At 38.2% G+C, this 20,220-nt stretch overlaps 2 protein-coding genes across 2 annotated transcripts; one reads left to right on the plus strand and one right to left on the minus strand.

Moving 5' to 3' along the window:
• Positions 1 to 597: 597 nt before the first annotated feature.
• Positions 598 to 1,429, minus strand: LOC122031405 (uncharacterized protein ycf23-like). Its single transcript, XM_042590522.1, has 5 exons — positions 1,346 to 1,429; positions 1,207 to 1,266; positions 1,026 to 1,115; positions 841 to 948; positions 598 to 765 (listed from the first exon to the last, which is right to left on the minus strand). The coding sequence occupies exons 1-5, from the start codon at positions 1,427 to 1,429 to the stop codon at positions 598 to 600; spliced, it is 510 nt and encodes a 169-aa protein (XP_042446456.1).
• A 1,765-nt stretch (positions 1,430 to 3,194) lies between these two features.
• Positions 3,195 to 4,266, plus strand: LOC122031406 (cytochrome c1-like). The gene is made up of 2 exons (XM_042590523.1): positions 3,195 to 3,573; positions 4,211 to 4,266. Exons 1-2 carry the CDS (start codon positions 3,195 to 3,197, stop codon positions 4,264 to 4,266), a joined length of 435 nt encoding a protein of 144 aa, XP_042446457.1.
• Positions 4,267 to 20,220: the final 15,954 nt, after the last annotated feature.

Raw genomic sequence — 20,220 nt, forward strand, 5'->3', positions numbered from 1 at the left:
TTGGAGAAGATGACTTGTTTCAGAAGCTTTTTAGATCAAAGATACGAAGTGCATTGTTATAAAACTAGATGCACGAACACTTGCTTATACGGTTCTTGAAATAAAATACATTCGTAACCGTCACTAGCCCAAGCTCAATAAGGAAAATTCACGGTAAATGTGCATAGTATACCTCAGATACTGCAGATGATAGGGAAGGCCAGAAGACAGTTTGACGCAAATATTGAGATTGCCCAAGCCAATCCATGGTACTAATCCTGACAGCTCCTCCAAATCGCACTGACTTGATTGTGTCCACCCATCCTTGTTCATCAGCTTGGAACCTTTGAAATGAAAGCTGCATTGGGTACATGGAAAAAACAACAAAAAGGGAGGATAAATGATAGCCACCAACCTAATTGTTCACAAATATTTGTATAAGTTATTAAGGGTGTTCATAGAAGTTGATCCTTTAGCCGTGTCTGTTAGATGGTCAAATCTAGGCGCCAACTCAAAAATGTTGGCGTCCAAGTGTTAGTGTTCAACTACTTCTGACAATGAAGTAGTAGCAGATAATCAAGAACACAAGAGAATCTGAAAGAGTCTATATTTCTTTCACTAGTAGCAGATAATGATTAGATTAGAAAGCAAAAGAACGCATACCACACCAGCTGCTCCTGCTGTTAAAGCCATAGGTGCAGTGACAGCGCTTAATCCAGATGAGCACATAACTGGAATCTGAACTGCTCGGGAAATGGAGTATGCAGCTGCTAGCGTTGGTGTGGCCTACATTTTAAAGAGGAAAAATATCACATTTTTCATCACAAGTGTGCTAAGATTTCTTATTCGTACTGTTGTTACCTTCTCGATCAAACCAAGGACACCAGGTTTTGATGGACTTGAGTATTTCCCTCCTTCAGTTTGGATTATATCAGCACCTTCCTGTTCCAGCAACTCTGCTAGCTTCACCTTTTTAAATTGAACAAAAAACAACGAGAGATTGTGTTAGTGACAAATCTCAGTTTACGAGGAAATAAATGAGCTACCTGATCAGGGAGACTAAGCATGTGTGGCACGGTTACAGACAGTGTAATGGATGGAAGAATCCTTCTAGTTTCTCTAGTGAGCTTTAGAATCTGACAATGGCACCACAGAATAGTGACGAGATAGAAATAGCTGAAAATACTCGAGGAACTGCAAGGAAAAGTACGATCATGATTCATATACCTGTTCAGGGGAAAACTGAATTCCCATCTCGTAGAAAGAATCATAATTTCCAATTTCCACCTGCATTTAGCACAAGGATTTTAATGTTTGGTATGACAGACAATCCGATCGAAACCAGTCAAGTTCATCGCATCCTAACCATTTGGGCACCTGCTTCCACTGCAGAAGGAAATGCCAAAGGGTCCACAGAGGAAACACAAATCTGCAAGAACAAGATCATCATAAGAAAGAAGAGTTGTGGAACTTGCGACTCACTGAGGCAGTGAGCAATCTGCTTGAACAAGGTAATCATGCAGCGTTGGAACTCTGTCGTGAGCATCAAAGACCAAATATTACCAAATATTAAGATCACTGACAAACCAAATAATACCTTATTTTTAACAGCTATCTAGAGGATCTGGCTTTTTGACTTGAAGCTGGTTCAAAGAAGACAAATCAAATATACAAATACTAAGATGAAAGCATAATGAAGTAGTTAACTTTTTCTACTTTACCTGATTATAAGATCTACAGCTTCTTGCTCAGTATTTTGCTGCACGAGTAATTATTAGAAAAACAAACCCAATAGTGGAACAAAAGCTAGATAAAGAAACTAGATAATTTACACTGACAGAACTTTACAGAATAACATATAATACAGTGCTTTGTACTTGCATATTAATCCAGAAAACATCCTTTCACCTAAGTGACAATTTTTCCAAAACATCATCATTCACAAAACATCATCATACTTTCAAAGGAGAAGTAATTTACCATGAAACCATACTACCAGACTGTTTGGAATAAGTAATATCAACTTTTAATTTGTATATCATATATAGTTGAAGAAAATACTTTCGTTTAATGGCCTAAATTCAACACAAATTGACAAAGAAAAGTGTTTTTTTTTGTTAATGCAAATATATTTAACCTCCAGCCTTTTCTTTGATATCGTTCGCTGTGGCCCAAGAAAGTTCCGGCGACTGCTTAATTACTTTACTCTTTTTTTGTATATATGAACATTTCTGAATTGGATTAGTTTCCATATGATCAATCTCTAAATTACTAAACTGCTGCTAAACAGCATTTAAGCTTTGTTCCTTTCTTCTAACGCTAATATTCGTCGATATTGAGATAGTTTATTTGAATAGCCCAGGTACAGTTAAATCTTATACAGAGCTTAGTTGGTTAACCAGTAAATTATTAACCAGCCGCCGCACTAACGATTCATGATCTTAGCAACTGTGTAAATAAGACCCTGGAAATCCTACAGCCCGAGTGAACCCAATCGGATTGTCGTAGCAAACACCCTTCACAACAACAGAGGCCCCTTGAGCCCCGACCTTCTCTACCCAAGTGGCCATAGCAATTCCAAAGCGACGAGTAACCTTAGTCGAGCAAGCAGTCTGGAACACCAACCACTGACATATCCTAATAAAAAATCAATTACAACAAGGTTAAACACAGAGAGCGACGTCAAGTTAACGATCAGATAACACCAATAATCCAGATGGATGGTTGTCACAAATTAAAACATCATCATTCACAAAACAGAAGTAGTACTACCAGACGACACGGCATCGAACGAACTCGGAGCAAAGGAACTGCCACTTCCAAAGGAGAAAGGAGAGGTCGAAATGCTGGTGATGGCAGGAGAGGAGGTAGCGGTAGCAGAAGAAGAGAATAGAGGGGACGCAGAGGAGGAGGCAGGAAACGGGGATACGAAGGATGGAGCTGGAGCAGACGTCGTCGGCACAGAAAAGGCGGGGGGAGATGAGGACGTAGCAAACGAAGGCACCGAAGGTGCGGCACTAGCTGACGAAGCAAACAGTGTCTGAGCCGAGGACAAGGCCGGCGCCGGCGCCGGAGGGGAAGCGGAAGTACCAAACAACGGAGAGGCAGCAGTGGAAGACGAACCGAAGCCGAAGTTGGGAGTCGAAGCCCCCAATCCAAAACCAAAATTAGGGCTTGAGGAAGCGGAAGGTGCGGCGGATGCTGAGGGAAAAGGGATGGGTTTGGGAGAAGAGACCGCCTGCGAGGAAAAGAGACCGGGGGTAGTAGAGGCGGAGGATGGAGCAGATGGCGAGAAAAGACTAGAGGTAGTAGAGGCGGAGGATGGAGCAGATGGCGGGAAAAGACTGAAGGTAGAAGCGGCGGAAGATGGAGCAGACGTCGAGAAAAGACTGGAGGTAGAAAAGGCTGAGGATGCGGCCGATGAGGAGCCAAAGGTTGAGAGGCCGAAGAGAGATGGGGAGGAACCGGCGGAGGAAGAAGCGCCTAGGGAGAAACCAGTGGCGGAAGATGAGGCGGCGCCAGCGGCGGTGGGAGCGAAGGAGAAGGGGGAGGCGGAGGAGAGGGAGAAAGAGGAGGAAGCGGAAGAGACTGAGGGTTTGGGTCGACTTGGAGGAGTTGGGCCGGCGTGAGGAGTTTTGCGTGAGGAGTTTGGGTCGAGATTAGGGTTCAGAGGAGATCACGCGGCAAGGAGAGGAGAAGGCGCTCGTGGAGAGGAGAAGGCGCTCGTGGAGAGGAGAAGGAGTGGAGAGGAGAACTCGTGGAGAGGAGTGGAGAGGAGAACTCGTGGAGAGGAGTGGTGAGGAGAAGGCGCGCGCGCGTTGAGGGTTTAGAGTTTAGCAAAGCGAGGGCTGCGAATTTATTTTAAGTGAGTTTAGGGGAAACATACACAACACTTTAAAAAACGTTTTTTAAAAAAATGTTGTCTTTGACCATAAACAACAACACTAAAGACAACACTTCATTAAAAACCGTTGTCTTTAGTAAAAAGTAAATACCATAGACAACGCTTTTCACTAAAAGCGTTGTAAAACAAAGAACGACAACGTTTTTATTAAAAAGCGTTGTCTATTGGGTGTTGTTGAATGCAAAAATTCTTGTAGTGTTCGCTGCCATCTTTCAAGCGGCTGACGCTATGTGCCTCCTCGTTGGCGAGGGAATATTTTCTTTTTTGCTGAAGAAGAAATAAATTGTTGAAGTTATCTTTCCGTAAAGAAATACTTGATTGCTGCAGAGAAAAAGGAGACGACGCTACGATCTGGAGAGGAAGGAAGCAACGCTGCAGTGTAGGGAGGAAGAAGACGACGTGCAAAGAAGGAGACGACGTATTAATGATTTAGGGTAAAAAAAATCAACTCTTATAAAATTAATATGCTTATTAATTTATAAGTATAATGACATTTATAAAATTTGTCACTATAAAAGGTCTAATTAGATATTTTATTTTTAAAGTTAATCTGTTTTAATAAGTGTCATTAAAATATATTTATAATTACATTTTTAAATAAATGTCATTAAGAAAATGTCACAATAGGACCTTTTTTCTTGTAGTGAGAGAACCCCTTCGATGAGGTGAAGACGACCAGAGCTTGCTGTCGTTGCCGTTCCTTGAAGCCCTAAGTTTTGCAATTACTCCAACTGGGACTCTAGGGATCGCGGGAAGTCGTTGTCGTTGTCGTCGCTCACAGCCGCTGGAGAAGCTATCATCCATCACTGCTGGGAGAAATCATGGAAGAGAGGAGAATGGGGTGTCAGGAGGAGATGACGCGAAGGGGAAAAATCGTGAGAGAACCCCTTCGATGAGAGAACCCCTTCTTGTAGTGAGAGAACCCCTTCGATGAGGTGAAGACGACCGGAGCTTGCTGTCGTTGCCGTTCCTTGAAGCCCTAAGTTTTGCAATTACTCCAACTGGGACTCTAGGGATCGCGGGAAGTCGTTGTCGTCGCTCACAGCCGCTGGAGAAGCTATCATCCATCACTGCTGGGAGAAATCATGGAAGAGAGGAGAATGGGGTGTCAGGAGGAGATGGCGCGAAGGAGAAAAATCGTGCACAGTGAAATAGCCACTGTGTTAAACCAATGCTTTTCCCTTTTAAATATGAGTGTAATCAAGCCGAGCCGAACTCTTGGATGTTTGAGTTTAGCTCGTTTATAATCGAGCCGAGCTCGAGCTTTATTTAATGAATATATTCATGGCTCATGAGCTTATTCAAGTTTTTATCGAGCCTAAACGAGCTTAATAAATATAAATTATAAATTTAAATATTCATTAAAAACTAAATTATATATTTTAAAAAAATTATAATATTCTTGTTAAAATTTATAATTTTATTCTAATAAATAAATTTAATATATTTGTCTATATTTTTCATAAGTAGAGTGTAAAATATATAAATTCAATATCAAAACTATTTTTTTTATTTAAAAGTTGATTTATGAGCTTAACAAACAGGTTCACGAGCTAACGAGCCGAATATTATGAAGTTTGAGCTTGGTTTGTTTATCTTAACGAACCTCATTAAACAAGCTTTTATTGAATCGAGCTTCGAATAGCTCACGTGTGTCTTGACTCATTTACACCCCTACTTTTAAAGCCATGGACTGAACCGAATTTACTGAACCGGCCTGAACCAAACTGGCCAGTTAAGCTGCAATGGGATTCTTCTTGGGCCGACAGAATTGGGCTTGAATGGGTTTTGGATTAGCTTGTAGGGTGGAAGAGGCTTTTGAAATTGGGCTTGTCTCCTTCCTTTAACCACCAATCAAATCAAATCCTAATTCGATCAAATCGATGTTCCTTCTCTCAATTGTTGTCTCCCTCAATTCTTATAAAATAAAATACAATCAAATAATATCCATAATGCCCCTCAAATGTATGAAATGAAAACTAATAAAGATTCAATCTCATAAAACATACTAAAAGCATAGATTTGGATATATGAGAGAATAAAAATACTGAGAAATAACACTAAAAAAGCTTGTCCAAATGTTAGTTATCAACAAATCACTCTATTGAACTAGTTACCATTAATTATCATCTACTTTTATGTAGTATCCGAAAATTCAATCGTTTAATTAAGAGGGTTCATTTGATTTAATTTAGAATTTATTAATGTGGATAGATTTGATTAATTAAGTTAATTTATAATTATGAAATTTTGATTAATTAATTAAGAAAATAATAGGTTATATTATATAATTATATATATAAATATATGATTAATATATTATGTAACGTGTAACGTATAGATCAAGTATAAAGAATATATTATATATAATATAATACATATAATTAAATAAGAATAAAATAATACATATAAGAATAATATATTTATGCAACGTAAGATATATATATATATATATATATGGAAATAAAGTATAAAAAACAATAAGTTATATAACTTAGTGTATATATATATATATATATATGGAAATAAAGTATTAAAAACAATAAGTTATATAACTTAGTGTATATAATTTAGATATTATTATATATATATATATAGTATTAAAATATTGTGTAGATAATTATAATATTATAAGATAGGAATTATATAAATATATAAATCTGGATATGGATTTTTATAAAGACCGAGTAAAATAAAATTTATATAACAAAATTGATAGAATTTAGATAAAGTCTTAAGCCTCTATCTCTTTAAAATTTTACTTTTAAAAGTTATAAGAGATTTTGGCGGCCGACCCTAAGAAACTCCACTTTCCTCATCATTCTCTACCGGTCCTAAAGTTCCACAAGAAGACAAAGAAGGAAGAAATCGAAGATATGTTCTTAACCTTATTTAATGCTTAGTTAGTTTTATAATTTTATGGAATTAGGATCCTAGCACTCTTGATGCATTAATTAAATTATATGTATACCATATATTAATTAGTGCATATACCCTATGAAGGTATGGCTTGATACCATTGATGAAAAGTTGCCCCTGCTAGCTTGCATTCTCCCTTTTGCTAGTTGCTTCCATGAAAATTTAATTCTTCTTTCCATGGTTCAAGTTTTGGCATTTAAAACACAATTACGTCTTTGGTGATCTATGGTAAAAGGGTATGTATGTGTGGTTCGGTTTTCAATACTTTAGTATGTTAATGATGCTTAATGGAAATTATATGCGTGTGTGGGTTATAAAGGGGTATGCATGTGTGGCTCGATTTCAATACTTTATTATGTTAATGGTGTTCAATGGAAATTATATGCATGTGTGGGTTATAGAGGGTATGCATATGTGGTTTCAGTTTCAATACTTTGGTATATGATAGGGAGGTTTATGGAAATGATATGCACGTTATGCACTATTTAGAATGATATGCCATGTGTTAGGAACTCAAAATCCATATGATTCGGAATTTTGTATACCAGTTGTTGGATACAATAACGTGCTATGGGTGTTTACGAGCATGGAAACAATTTCTATAAGGAAGTAGTTTGATCAACAAATTATGTTACAATACTGCTACATGCAACTAGGCCACCACAACAATAGGTTTATAAGTATGCATGCAAATATGTTCAAGTCATGTTCATGCTTATGCTATGTTATTAGTTTTGTTATGTATATATTCATATTTTGTTCACATTAGGTTGATGTTTATGTTCCTATTTTACATAGTTATATGGTTGAGTGTGACCGGTGTCCTTAGCCCGGGAGCTCACCAAATTTGCGTGGTCGAGTGTGACCGGTGTCCTTAGCTTGGGAGCTCACCAAATCAACGTGGTCGAGTGTGACCGGTGTCCTTAGCCCGAGAGCTCACCAAATCTACATGTTTCGAGTGTGACTGGTGTCCTTAGTCCGGGAGCTCACCAAATTTACATGGTCGAGTGTGACCGGTGTCCTTAACTTGGGAGCTCACCAAATCAACGTGGTCGAGTGTGACCGGTGTCCTTAGCCCGAGAGCTCACCAAATCTACATGTTCGAGTGTGACCGGTGTCCTTAGTCCGGGAGCTCACCAAATTTACATGGTCGAGTGTGACTGGTGTCCTTAGCCCGCACTACAAGAAAAACCCTCATAGACATCGATGGAACAACAACAGTTTTAAGCAAAAATCAATGTCTTTGAGTATTTTACACCGGGTTTTTCCAAAAATCGGTGTCTATGAGCGCAGATTTTCGCTCATAGACATCGATTTTTTAGGCGTTAACTCGTTAATAGACACCATTTTTAACACTGTTTAAAACCCGATGTCTATGATAAAATAAAATAATTTATTTTTCACCAATACTTAGCCAAAATTTGCAACACTTCACTCTTCCCTCTAAACATAAACCTATATCGCCTAGCCAAACCCACTCCACCGTCTCTACTCCTCCACCACTATCTGAACGATGCCACCACACTCTCCTCTCTGGTTGTCCAACCATCTCTCTCAGCCTCATCTCCCTCTCCCTTCCTAGATCGACTCCTTCCTCTCCCGGGATCGCCTCACGCACGGCTTGCTGCCCAGCCACCACACACGCATCTCCTCCACCTCCTCTCCTTTGGGTGAGAAGAGAGCCCTTCTTCTCATTTCAAGAAAGGAGAGGTGACGAGTTGGTCTTGCTTTCTAGGGTTTTGTTGTCGTTGGATCTCAGAGTAATAGCGGCGGAGGGAGGCACGATGAAGACAACCAAAGGGGGAAAGGTGATGAACCCCACCGATGCCTACCGGAAGGAGATACGGAAGGAGGTCAAATGGGTAAGAAACATGAACTCTTTGGTTCCATTTCTGCTAGTTCATTCTCGACCTCAGGGTCTCCCTTCCTTTTAGTGCCATCGGATCTAGCTTATTCTTTCTGAAGTTTTACTTTATATTTTTTTGTGTCTTTGTTGTGCCAGATTTTTTTTTTCTGCTTTATGGATGATGGTGTTTTATGTGGATGCATAACTTCTTTCTGTGATTAAGGACAACTATACAGTCATTAAGCTCTTGCCTAAATACAATCTTCATAAACCTTCAAGTGACCTAGTTTTATGGCATTTTGAAAAAAATGATATCAGTTTGTTCGTCTGCATTATTTTCTATGTTGGAAAATCCTAGACAAGGAGTTAACTTAGAATGATTTATGCAGATTGAGGCTTCAGGAGGTCAGGCTCTCACTTATGGAGGAGATGTTTCAAAAGAAGAGGATGTGGAATCCATGGTCAAAACTATTAGTAATGAAGATTGCATAGATCTGACTTCTTACAATTTCATCTTTAACTTATTTTATTGCATGTGCAATTTTTTTAAGGCAGTAGATGCTTGGGGATCAGTTGACATTTTAGTTAACAATGTAGTTGTTTGGAATTATACTTATGTTCATCTTGTCTTGTTGTAATGTAAGCTAACAAAGACCAAATATTTTCAAGTATTACACGAGACACACTGTTGATGAGAATGAAAAAATCACAATGGAAGGAAGTCATTGACCTGAATCTTACTGGTGTCTACCTTTGCACACAGGCATGCATTTTCATATCTTATTATCTTGCAATCTTTTATGATGAATACTTATTTCACCATGATGACATTTCTCCTACAGGCAGCAACAAAAATTATGATGAAGAAGAAAAAGATATTCTCTTCATATATATATTTTTAGCAGTTGGTTACCAATTTGCTAAGTCATTCAATATAGTATTTAACCTGAAGGATTTATATCTATATGAGCAGTTGGCTTGGTAAAAACCATATTTATGATTATTCATTTGTTATTAGCATAGACATTGTGGATTTCCAGAAGTAAATCTTGTTATTGAGTTGTCAAAATGTTGCTTCTAATTAAACCCTATCATTAAAATTGATTATTACAAGGAAGGGAAAATGCTACCAGAAGAGTTAGAAAATAATTTGGAGGAAATGGATAGAAAAAGATTTCTCAGTTTGTGATTTCTAGATAAAGAAAAAATGGGAAATCATTTGATGTGATTGTTCTTTTATTTTGTTGATCCTTAGCATTAGCTAAGATCAATGTTCCCTTTGGTTCAAATACTACCTAGACCAATCAAGTGTTTGGTATACCTAAATTCTGGAAATAATGGTGCCAAAATGGTTGGAACATTGATGATTTAGGTGGATGGGATGAATAGATGGCATGAAGTTTTCGATAAAACATAAGTCAAATTAAGGTTAGTAGCAAATATGCATGTGTGATAATATCAAGGCTCAGAATTGGGAATCATGCTAAAGTTTTAGACTTGGACTGAAATGATACAATTTCTTGTTTCATCATGTGGTGTTGGTGTAGAGTTAGAGAGGAAGGAGATAAAAAAGAAGAGAAGATAACTATATACCTAACTTTGATCTGTGTCCGTAACTTCTAACTTTGTGTCCATGTACAGAATTGACATTATATTATATGAATACAAGGTACAAAAGGATAACAAACATTATTAATTCAGCTTGAAGTATTTTGTAGTGTGTCCAAAGTTTTTGAATTTCAATACGGCGTGATACTTATCAACATGACTGACACAATGACTTAGGATACATTACTTGTTGTCCGAATTGTACAATATTTTATTAGAACAATATTTATAATATTCAGTTTTGATAATTTATTAGAATAATTTATTAGAACCATTTTAAAAACTCGTCACTACCTTAAATAAATTCAACATTTACATTCATATAATCATAATTCAGATAGGTTCACATATTTAACTCCTCCTTGATCTGGGTTATCTGTCCTTAGTGTTAGTTAGAGCCCTAGAGCCAATCATTTGATGATTGTATGGACTCATTGTATCATATTCTTGTATATTAATAAAGGCATTTGTTTGGTTATTATACTTATTTGTATTAGTGCCAAATAGACTAAGTATAATAGCGTCCTTGAGTAGAAGGTTTATACCTATATCAATCGATTAGTTGAATCGATAGTGAGATGATATAGGGAACACTACTCTAAATCATTCCTAGTCGAGTATTAACATTCAGGGACAATGTTAATGCAATAAGACTAGCATGTAGGTCAGCTCGATGACTTGATCTCACAAGTCATGGATATGGAGATATCAAGTTGACACATGGGTATGCATTGGAGAATGTATACTGAATGATCCGCCATGAGAAAGTATCATGGATCGTTATATGAGTGTCATATACTTTCTCATGTGGCTATTAGTATGACTATTAGTCCTTAGACCTGAAGTCACCATGGATCCCTACATAAGGAGTTATGTACTTTGGTTTGCGCAAGCGTCGCTGGACTATAAAAGGACATCGGGTATATAGCATAACGAATTGAGGTGAGTGATGTAGATGGGATCTATCCCTCCCATATGACGGGAGCGACATCGGTATTCTTGATAGAGTTAGACCACGAGTGCAATGTGCCAAATGAGTCAACATGAGGAGATGTTGAGCTCATTTGATCGAGTGAGTCTACTTGGAGTTCAAGATTTAGATTGATTAGAGGATGACACGGTCTATGCCTCACATTGATCAATCTAGATGTCTAGGATAGAAGGACAATGTCACATTTTGTGAGGAGTCACAATTAGTAGTCACAAGATGATGTTGGATCTCGACATTCTTGTAACTTGGGTAGTAATGATGTGTTTATAGATCGCCGCCATTACTTATGCTCCTAAATGGGTTTAGGGCATTGCCAACGTTACAAGAACCTATAGGGTCACACACTTAGGACAATTAGATGGAGATTAGGTTCATATGATGAACCAAGAGGATTAGATTCATTTGATGAATCAAATTGGATTAAGAGTAATCTTAATTAGGCTAACTTGAGTTCGACTCAAGTTGATTCATGTGTTCAATGAGTCTAATTTAGATTTTGACTCATTGAATCAATTTAATTAAATGAATTAGATTCATTATATTAAGTTGGCTTGAATCAAATGGTTGGATTCGATCAACCATGGAAGAGATTTGGTTAAGTTTGACTTGATTTGAGAGGAAGATTAAAAGTCAAGTTTGACTTGACTTTATGCCACCTCATTGGTGAGTTGGCATTGATGTGGACCAATGATGTTACTCCACATCATCATGGGTGCCATCTCATGGAAGTTACAAAGCCATTCTCTTTAATGACTTCATATTAATTGCAATTAATGCAATTAATTTGGGAGTTTCACCATTGAGAGTGGCCGGATTTTTTGTTTGAATACAATTTTCAAAAGGATATCATTCATTCTTCATTCAGCTTGAAGTATCTTCTAGTGTGTCCAAAATTTTTGGATTTCAATACGGCGTGATACTTATCAACATGACTGACACAATAACTTAGGATACATTACTTGTTGTCCGACATTGTACAATATTTTATTAGAACAATATTTATAATATTCAGTTTTGATAATTTATTAGAACCATTTTAAAAACTCGTCACTACCTTAAATAAATTCAACATTTACATTCATATAATCATAATTCAGATAGGTTCACATATTCAACTCCTCCTTGATCTGGGTTACCTGTCCTTAGTCCTTTGAACACATCCTTGATCCAAATCACCTACCCTTGAGTCCTCTCGATCTGGGTCATTTGCCCTTGAGTCCACTCAGCGCATGTTGCTTATACTTGATTGCACTTGATTTGGAGATATCTATCTTTGAGTTGAGTTACCAAATCCAATCGACATGACTAAACTGCACACTTGATGCACCAACATCAAATACAAATCGATAACTTAATCCTTTGTCAAATATAAAAAATGATTAACCTTAATCACAATGGAACTGATAGAATTTTTTGGGAAAATGTTTAAAATGATTTAGTATTCCAAATTCTAATAAAACACATATTTGCAAATGAAAGTTCAAAAACTTTGTATGGAAATATGTGTTATGAAACTTGAAGTAGCCAATACAAAATCCACAACTTTGTAAAGTTTCATGCTGAATTATGTTTGTTGTAATTATCAGGTGCATTCTAAATTGGTGATATTTAATAGGTGAATTCTAACTTCATGATAATTAACAGGTGAATGCTATTGTGCCGGGGTTCATTGCATCTGATATGACAGCTAAACTAGGAGAAGATATCGAGAAAAAGATTTTGGAAACTATTCCAATGGGTATGTATGTTTTGAAATATTCATTCCTTGGATATACTGAACTATCATATTGCCTTCACAAGTATCGAAAATACACTTGCTAGATTTAAAAAATGAACTATTGCCTTCACAAGTATCGAACTATCATATCATCTTAACTCTTATCAGTTCACTTCTATTAATCTCTTGGAGTTGGTTAAATATTATTCCTTTTGCTTTGATTCTGTTTAATTTTTACCAAGATTGTAGTTATATCTAAGAGGTCAAGGAATATGCAGGCCAAGGTTCTAGGTGCTCTCTAGCCCACATTTTGCACCTCCTTTGAGCTGGAGCATTGTTTTTTCTAGAAGAATTCATGTTCCTTTTCAATCTCATGTTTAATGAACCTTTCAATAAATTAGTGTTAATGTGAAACAAATCTTGTGCTATAATCTCTCTTATGGTTACCAGAAGATTCCTCCTTTCAGCAACAATCATTTATATGAATCCTTCCGGAACTTCATCTAAAGACTTCTTTTTTCTGGTCGGCAACATTAATCTTTCACTAATACATGTTTTGGCATATTGTCTTTCTTTTCTGCATCAAAATCATTTATTTGGTCGCTGTCAGTTCCTAAATTAGGCTAGCTTCACTCAGAAAATTCTATCATTTTACTGCATATTTTTTGGTTCTGTTCTATTTGCTCAACTGCATTAGATCCCAATAGAGCCCAGTGCTCTCATGGGCTCCGTGTAAACAAATATTTCTTTTTCTTTCCCAATTTGGAGCTAGTGTGCTATTATGCTTTCATTTTGTTTGAAGAAAGCTATACTAAAAACAGGGCAACCTATTAATCCTTCATGTCTTTTTCTTGCTATGAAGAGCTTCCCCTCTAAACGTACTATAACATGGGCTCCATTAAGGAAAAATATTATGGCAGCAGGTGAGTCTCTCTCCTACAATATAGTGTGGTCCTATGTGGTTGTTTACAAGTTAAGATTCTCAATTTAATTAATCTCTTTTTTCAGTGGTTATTGCCTTCTTGACTTTGCCAAATGTAGATGTCAAGCTGCTTCTAATTTATTGATCCTACAGTGATTAGACCAGGTTTCTAGCTTATCTGTTTGTAGACTTTAAAACATTTTATCCAACTTGCTGATGCACCAATCAAACTTTAAGACATCACCATCTTATGAATTCTTTAAAACGTAAACTGTGTTTTATATGTTTTCCTTCTTTAATCCTCCAATCAGGATTGAGTGTAGACTGTTTAAGGATCATATGCAGAACATGTCTTTATCTCCTCATGCTGGTCATGGGATTCCTACATAGTCCTTTGAGGAAAATCAAGGGGGCAGAAATTAATAGATGCCAGGAAATAAGTGATAGTATTGGAAATATGTTGTCAACATGTAAATTTTTTGGCTTCTTTTCTTACCTTTGTTGAAACATGGATGTATTTTGATGTGACAATACAATTCCCACTGATTATATGCATGAAGGGCCTTGAAAATGTATAATGTGAAGGCGGGAAGGAAAGGGAAAAAACAACCAACATGGGTAGTTGTCAAGGTATGTCCTTTTGATTAGCAACTGTTTCACTATCCTCGAAGGAGTTATTCCAATATTTCTTTTCTAACATAGGCTCCTCAACAATCGGATGAGAAGTAATGTGGTTTTTATATCATGCGATATATGAAAGATATAATTGAAAATTTTGGAGTTGACTACAAGGATTCACTTCCAGCAATGGTAATAATACAATATCTTCCATTTTGCATATAAGCCCTAAAGAAAATTTGTTGCATTTTCCAACACTACTTCAGTATCATATTCGTTGCTCTAGTTGTTGCGCTTGGGGTTTATGAATCCAACAAAAAGTGTTTTGGGATTTTCTTGATTTTTTTTAAGAGACCTTACCGTTCAAAGATTCCATTGATCAGTTGCATGCACTAAAGACAGTGGGACAAGAATACATATCCTCTCTTGTTTTCCTATTTCAAGTAATTTCTATGTGATTAATTACCACTTCATTCTTTTATGATATGATCTACACATGCACATTATAAATAATATACAATAAGCAATGATGATATATGGTGAATTTACTTCTTTACTTATTTCTTGTTTTACTTGATGTATTATTGAGCATCCTCTGTAACGCCCCGCCCCTCCTGCTAAGGCCACGGGGGTTACTTTACCATACTTACTTACTTATTACAGCAGAAGTCTTATTCGTAACATTTTATAACCTTTTCATGACTTTAAAATTCATCATGACTAATCATCTAATCACATAAACCACATAGCATACTTAATATTGTTTTCGAGTTATGATACTCAACACAAAGTAAAATTGTTAGGACCTTCGGATAGCGGCTAGAGAGGGGGGGTGTGAATAGCCGACCTCAAATTTACGTTTCTTTCTACAAATCAAGTTAGCGCAGCGAAAAAATAACAACAGAAATGTAAATGGAGAAATCAAACCTCAAGCACAGCGATGTAACGAGGTTCGGAGATGATACTCCTACTCCTCGGCGTGTCCGTAAGGTGGACGAAGCCTATTAATCCGTCGGTGGATGAGACCCCGGATAACTGGCTAGTATGAACTCCTTCTGGGTGGAGAAACCTCGCCACAATCACTTGCAACAGCAAGATAGGAGTACAAGAAAGAAAGCAAGAAACAAAAAGCAATACGAATGTAAAAACACTTTGCCTTCTCGTCGACGGGAGTCTGTTGATGAAGCAACAACTTCACGGATGCCCAACAGCAGCTGAACCAGCCGAAGGAAGCTCACTCGAAGCTTCAAGAAGTATGAGCTCAGCAAAGCTCAGCAAGAGCAGAAGGAACCAGGAAGAAGCAGCAATTTCACTGTAGAAGCCCTCGACCTCTTTATAACCTGCACCTGCTCACCTGGCGACAGAGTTCTGCGAAGAAGACGGAGATAACCGTTGTGACTCAACGGCTATGCCTGGACCGATCACCTGATCGGTCCAGGAGATCCCTGATCGGTCCACAGACCGATCAGGCTAAGCCTGGACCGATCAGACCATATCCTGATCGGTCCAGGAGGGATCTGATCAGTCCCTGGACCGATCAGTCCTTTCTCTCCTTTTCCTCTGTGTTGCTTCCTGATCGGTCTCCAGATCGATCAGACAACTCACAGTACCACACTGACTGGTTACGATCGGTTGCGACCGATCACCGATCGGTATCGTGGATCGGTCACATCGGATCCGTCAGTTTAGAGCTCCGCACCCTAAACCCTCACCGGTCCAGAGAACGAGCTACCGCGCCCTCTCTGACCTAGTCCGGAGAACGAGCGACCGAGCCCCCCCCGACTTCGTCCGGTCCAGAGAACGAGCTACCGAGCCCTCTCTGACCTAGTCCGGAGAACGAGCTACCGAGCCCTCTCCGACTTCGTCCGATCCAGAGAACGAGCTACCGAGCCCTCTCCGACTCCAGCCACCGAGCCCTCTCCGACTTTGTCCGGTCCGGAGAACGAGCTACCGAGCCCTCTCCGACTTCGTCCGGTCCAGAGAACGAGCTACCGAGCCCTCTCTGACTTCGTCTGCCAAGCTTTCATACTTAGACTTCTCCCGTGCCAAGCTCCCTACTTGGACTTTTCCGTGCCAAGTCTCCATACTTGGACTTTTCTCGTGCCAAGCTCCCTGCTTGGACTTTTCCACGCCAAGTCTCCATACTTGGACTTTTCCCGTGCCAAGCTCCCTGCTTGGACTTTTCCACGCCAAGTCTCCATACTTGGACTTTTCCCGTGCCAAGCTCCCTACTTGGACTTTTCCGTGCCAAGTCTCCATACTTGGACTTTTCCGTGCCAAGTCTCCATACTTGGACTTTTCACCAGATATCTGGTCAACCTTGACCTATCTGGATTTCCCTTGCCTGGCTTCACTCACCAGGACTTTCCAACTGCCTGGCTTCACTCACCAGGACTTTCCCTTGCCTGGCTTCACTCACCAGGACTTTCACCTGGCTTCACTTACCAGGATTTCCCGAATCAGGTCGACTCATCTCGGGTCAACCAGGTCAACCTTGACCAAAGCTTGCACCCACAATCTCCCAAGTTTGTATTCTGTCAAACATCAGAATACAACTTTTCTATTCTCGTCAAACATCAGAATAGAACTTTTCTATTCTCGTCAAACATCAGAATAGAACTTTTCTATTCTCGTCAAACATCAAAATACAACTCGAGTCAGGTCAACTCGAGTCAGGTCAACCAGGTCAACCTTGACCTAAGGTTGCACCAACAATCTCCCCCTTTTTGATGTTTGACAAAAACCATACTCAAGTTAGGTTAACCCTATAACCTAACTTAGGTTTTCCAATGTTCTTCCTTGAACATTCTCCCCAAACTCTAATGTTCTTTCTTGAACATTCTTTGGACATTCTCCCATTCTCCCCCTTTTTGACACACATCAAAAAGAGTGATTCAAGGTCAAGAGTTTCTTCCTAATGAAAGTCCCATACCTTTCATTGAAACCCTTAATTTCCCCCTTGATACTAAAGTCAACAATCAACTTAGTGATAATCCCATATCACTCAAGTCTTTAGAGTAAAACTCCCCTAAAGTAAACTCCGACTGACAATAGGTAAAAACTCCTCCCTAAAGGTCAACTCCCTTGACCATTGCACCAACAATGTCTCAAGAGTTTAAACCTTTAGAAATCAAAACAAAACACATGTAACTTTGTAACTTTCATTAATGTTTTAAATTCGCGACGATATGAAATTTTATTATTTGAATTTAACTGTGGCAATAGTACCGTCGAGACATCTCAGCTTGGCGATCGGTCCATCAACCGATCCTCCGAGACCAATCGTGGAACCTCCACGATCGGTCACTGTTCCTTGTTAATTTCCTCCCAAAATTCAGAAACCCCTACAAAATTACAAAAAAATCCAAAAATTATAAAATTTTGAGGATACATTCCTCATAACATATACTATCATGGAAAAATAGTTTTCTATGAAAATAACTTCCATTTTCAAATCTTGATACAAAGTTTAAAAACTTTGAAATAGTTCAAATTTACCTTAACTTTGTATCAACTTGCTCAATGATGAATGCTATCACTAGATAAGCTTCATCAAGGTTTTTCAAATCAATTTTGAAATGATTTTAAACCATTCAATTTAGGACCACAATCTTAGGACTAAGTGTACATGACTTGTACACAAGCTTTCCCTATGATCCTCCATTTAGAATTATGCTCATCTAGGTACAAGAGCTATGCACCTTGAATCTAACTCATAATCCTAATATCTCACACACATCTAAGGTGTATCAAACACATCCAAGTCAATTTTGATGTGAGATATGAGTTTAGGTCATCTTAGGCTAAGTTTTCATGCATTTTCTAAACAACAATTTGATCTCCATATCAAATTGTGTTTTTATCCTTAAATCAAATTAATTGATCATAAATGCAAGAGATGATGACATGACATAAAATAATATCATAAGTGGAAACATATGCCAATGTCATGACGTCATGTCATAAAGTATGAAACTTAAATAAGGCATGACATATAACTAACCTAAGCATTATCATGACATTTCAAATGATAGTAAAATAAATATGATGTCATGACATGGCATATGACAAACAATATATGGCAAATAACATATAAAGGTATAGAAAATACCTAATTCTAGCTTTAGTTGCCATTTTTGATAATTTTGATCATTTTGCCATAAATTCTATATTCCTAAGTGTAATAGACCTAAAAATATATACTCAAGATTTTTAGATCACTATGTGCCAATTAGATTGACCCTAGAAAACTCCTCAAATGTGGTTGGCACATCCTAATCACCTTAGGAATAATTTTTAATTTCATTTTCAAGGCTTGATTACACCTTGAAAATTCCTAAAGTGCCACCTTTTGTCATGAATAGATTAACTACCTATTCAATTAAGGTTGGCACACTCTAATCCATCTAGCGTGATGGAATCATGCTCTTAGGAACCCAATACCTATTTGAGCTCATTGGGTTCACTAAATATTCACTAGGGATGACTTCCCTAGCAACCCTCCTAATGACCCTCTTAGGCTTTAAAGCCTTGGCCATTTGGGACTCATCAAGATCAACTCTAGGGGTGACTCCCCTTGTGACCTTGTGATGGTCTTCCTAGCCCTAGGTCTAGTTCCATAATCGAATGGAACATTATGATAAGTGGGCTTGACCACTTGAGACTTAGGTTTGTGACTCAAACCTCTCATGTCCTTGGGCTTTTGCGTTTGACCCTTAGGCCCTAAAGATGATTTCTCCAAATTCTTAAGGGTCTTTTCTAAAGTGTCAAGTCTTGACCTCAAGACTTGATTTTCCTTTTCTAATACCTCAAGTTTTAATTTGTCATTTTTCTTTGAGGTATTCCTAGGCATATGTCTAGTTGTTTTGGGATTCCTACCTAGGTTTTCCTTAACCTTAGATGAGTTAGTCCTAGGGTTGGCATTTCTAGTGTTGTTCTTGTCTAGGCTAACATGTTTTGCTCCTAAGCACATGTATCGGTTTCTAAGATTATCATGCTTATCATTATTGACAATTGCAATAAAATTACTAGCATGTGTCTTATAAGGATTGCAAGAATGTGCCTTAAAGGATACCTTAGGGTTTGCCTTAGCTCCCCCTATAGATGTGCTTGGTCTCTTGTCCTTGTGAGGTTGCCTCCCCCTTGGACATTGACTTCTATAATGTCCCCTTCGCTTGCATTGGAAGCACGCTACGTGCTCCTTGCTCTTGCGTTTCGGGACTCCGGCTTCCTTGACCTTTGGTGCCGGTGGAGTCTTCCTAATCCTCTTTGGACATTTACTCTTGTAATGCCCATATTCCCTACACTCAAAGCACATTATATGTAATTTACTTGAAATTAAATCGCTTGAGTTACCTAGGGTTGAGGATGGATGTAAGTTCTCTTCTTCATCCCTTCCGGAGGTAGAAGCTTCTTCTTGTACCAATCTTGAAGAAGAACTCTCCTCCTCTTCTTCCATAGATGTTGAGTAGCCCTCAACTTCTAATTCCTTACCTCCATGATGTGAGCTACTTGGCTCACTTGACTCCTCTTCATGACTTGAATTGGAGCTCTTCTCATGGAACTTAGCCAAGTTGTTCCACAACTCCTTGGCATTGTTGTATCCACCTATCTTACACAAGATATCAATAGGTAATGAAAATTCAAGGATTTTCGTTACCTCGTGGTTGTTCTTTCGTCCACTTCTTTTTCTTGAGAAGTTCTCCCTTTCTATCCA

Source organism: Zingiber officinale, chromosome 11A (genome assembly GCF_018446385.1).
Source record: "Zingiber officinale cultivar Zhangliang chromosome 11A, Zo_v1.1, whole genome shotgun sequence".
NCBI classification, from domain to species: domain Eukaryota; kingdom Viridiplantae; phylum Streptophyta; class Magnoliopsida; order Zingiberales; family Zingiberaceae; genus Zingiber; species Zingiber officinale.

What these genes read in the sequence shown, in the direction of transcription:
- LOC122031406 (XM_042590523.1), top strand. Translation starts at nt 3,195, where the DNA reads ATGGGTTTGGGAGAAGAGACCGCCTGCGAGGAAAAGAGACCGGGGGTA. An exon ending in GGAAGCGGAAGAGACTGAGG is followed by an intron (nt 3,574 to 4,210) that starts GTTTGGGTCGAC and finishes TGATTGCTGCAG; the next exon opens with AGAAAAAGGAGACGACGCTA.
- LOC122031405 (XM_042590522.1), bottom strand. Translation starts at nt 1,429, where the DNA reads ATGATGATCTTGTTCTTGCAGATTTGTGTTTCCTCTGTGGACCCTTTG. An exon ending in TGGAAGCAGGTGCCCAAATG is followed by an intron (nt 1,267 to 1,345) that starts GTTAGGATGCGA and finishes TGCTAAATGCAG; the next exon opens with GTGGAAATTGGAAATTATGA. An exon ending in TGCTTAGTCTCCCTGATCAG is followed by an intron (nt 949 to 1,025) that starts GTAGCTCATTTA and finishes CAATTTAAAAAG; the next exon opens with GTGAAGCTAGCAGAGTTGCT.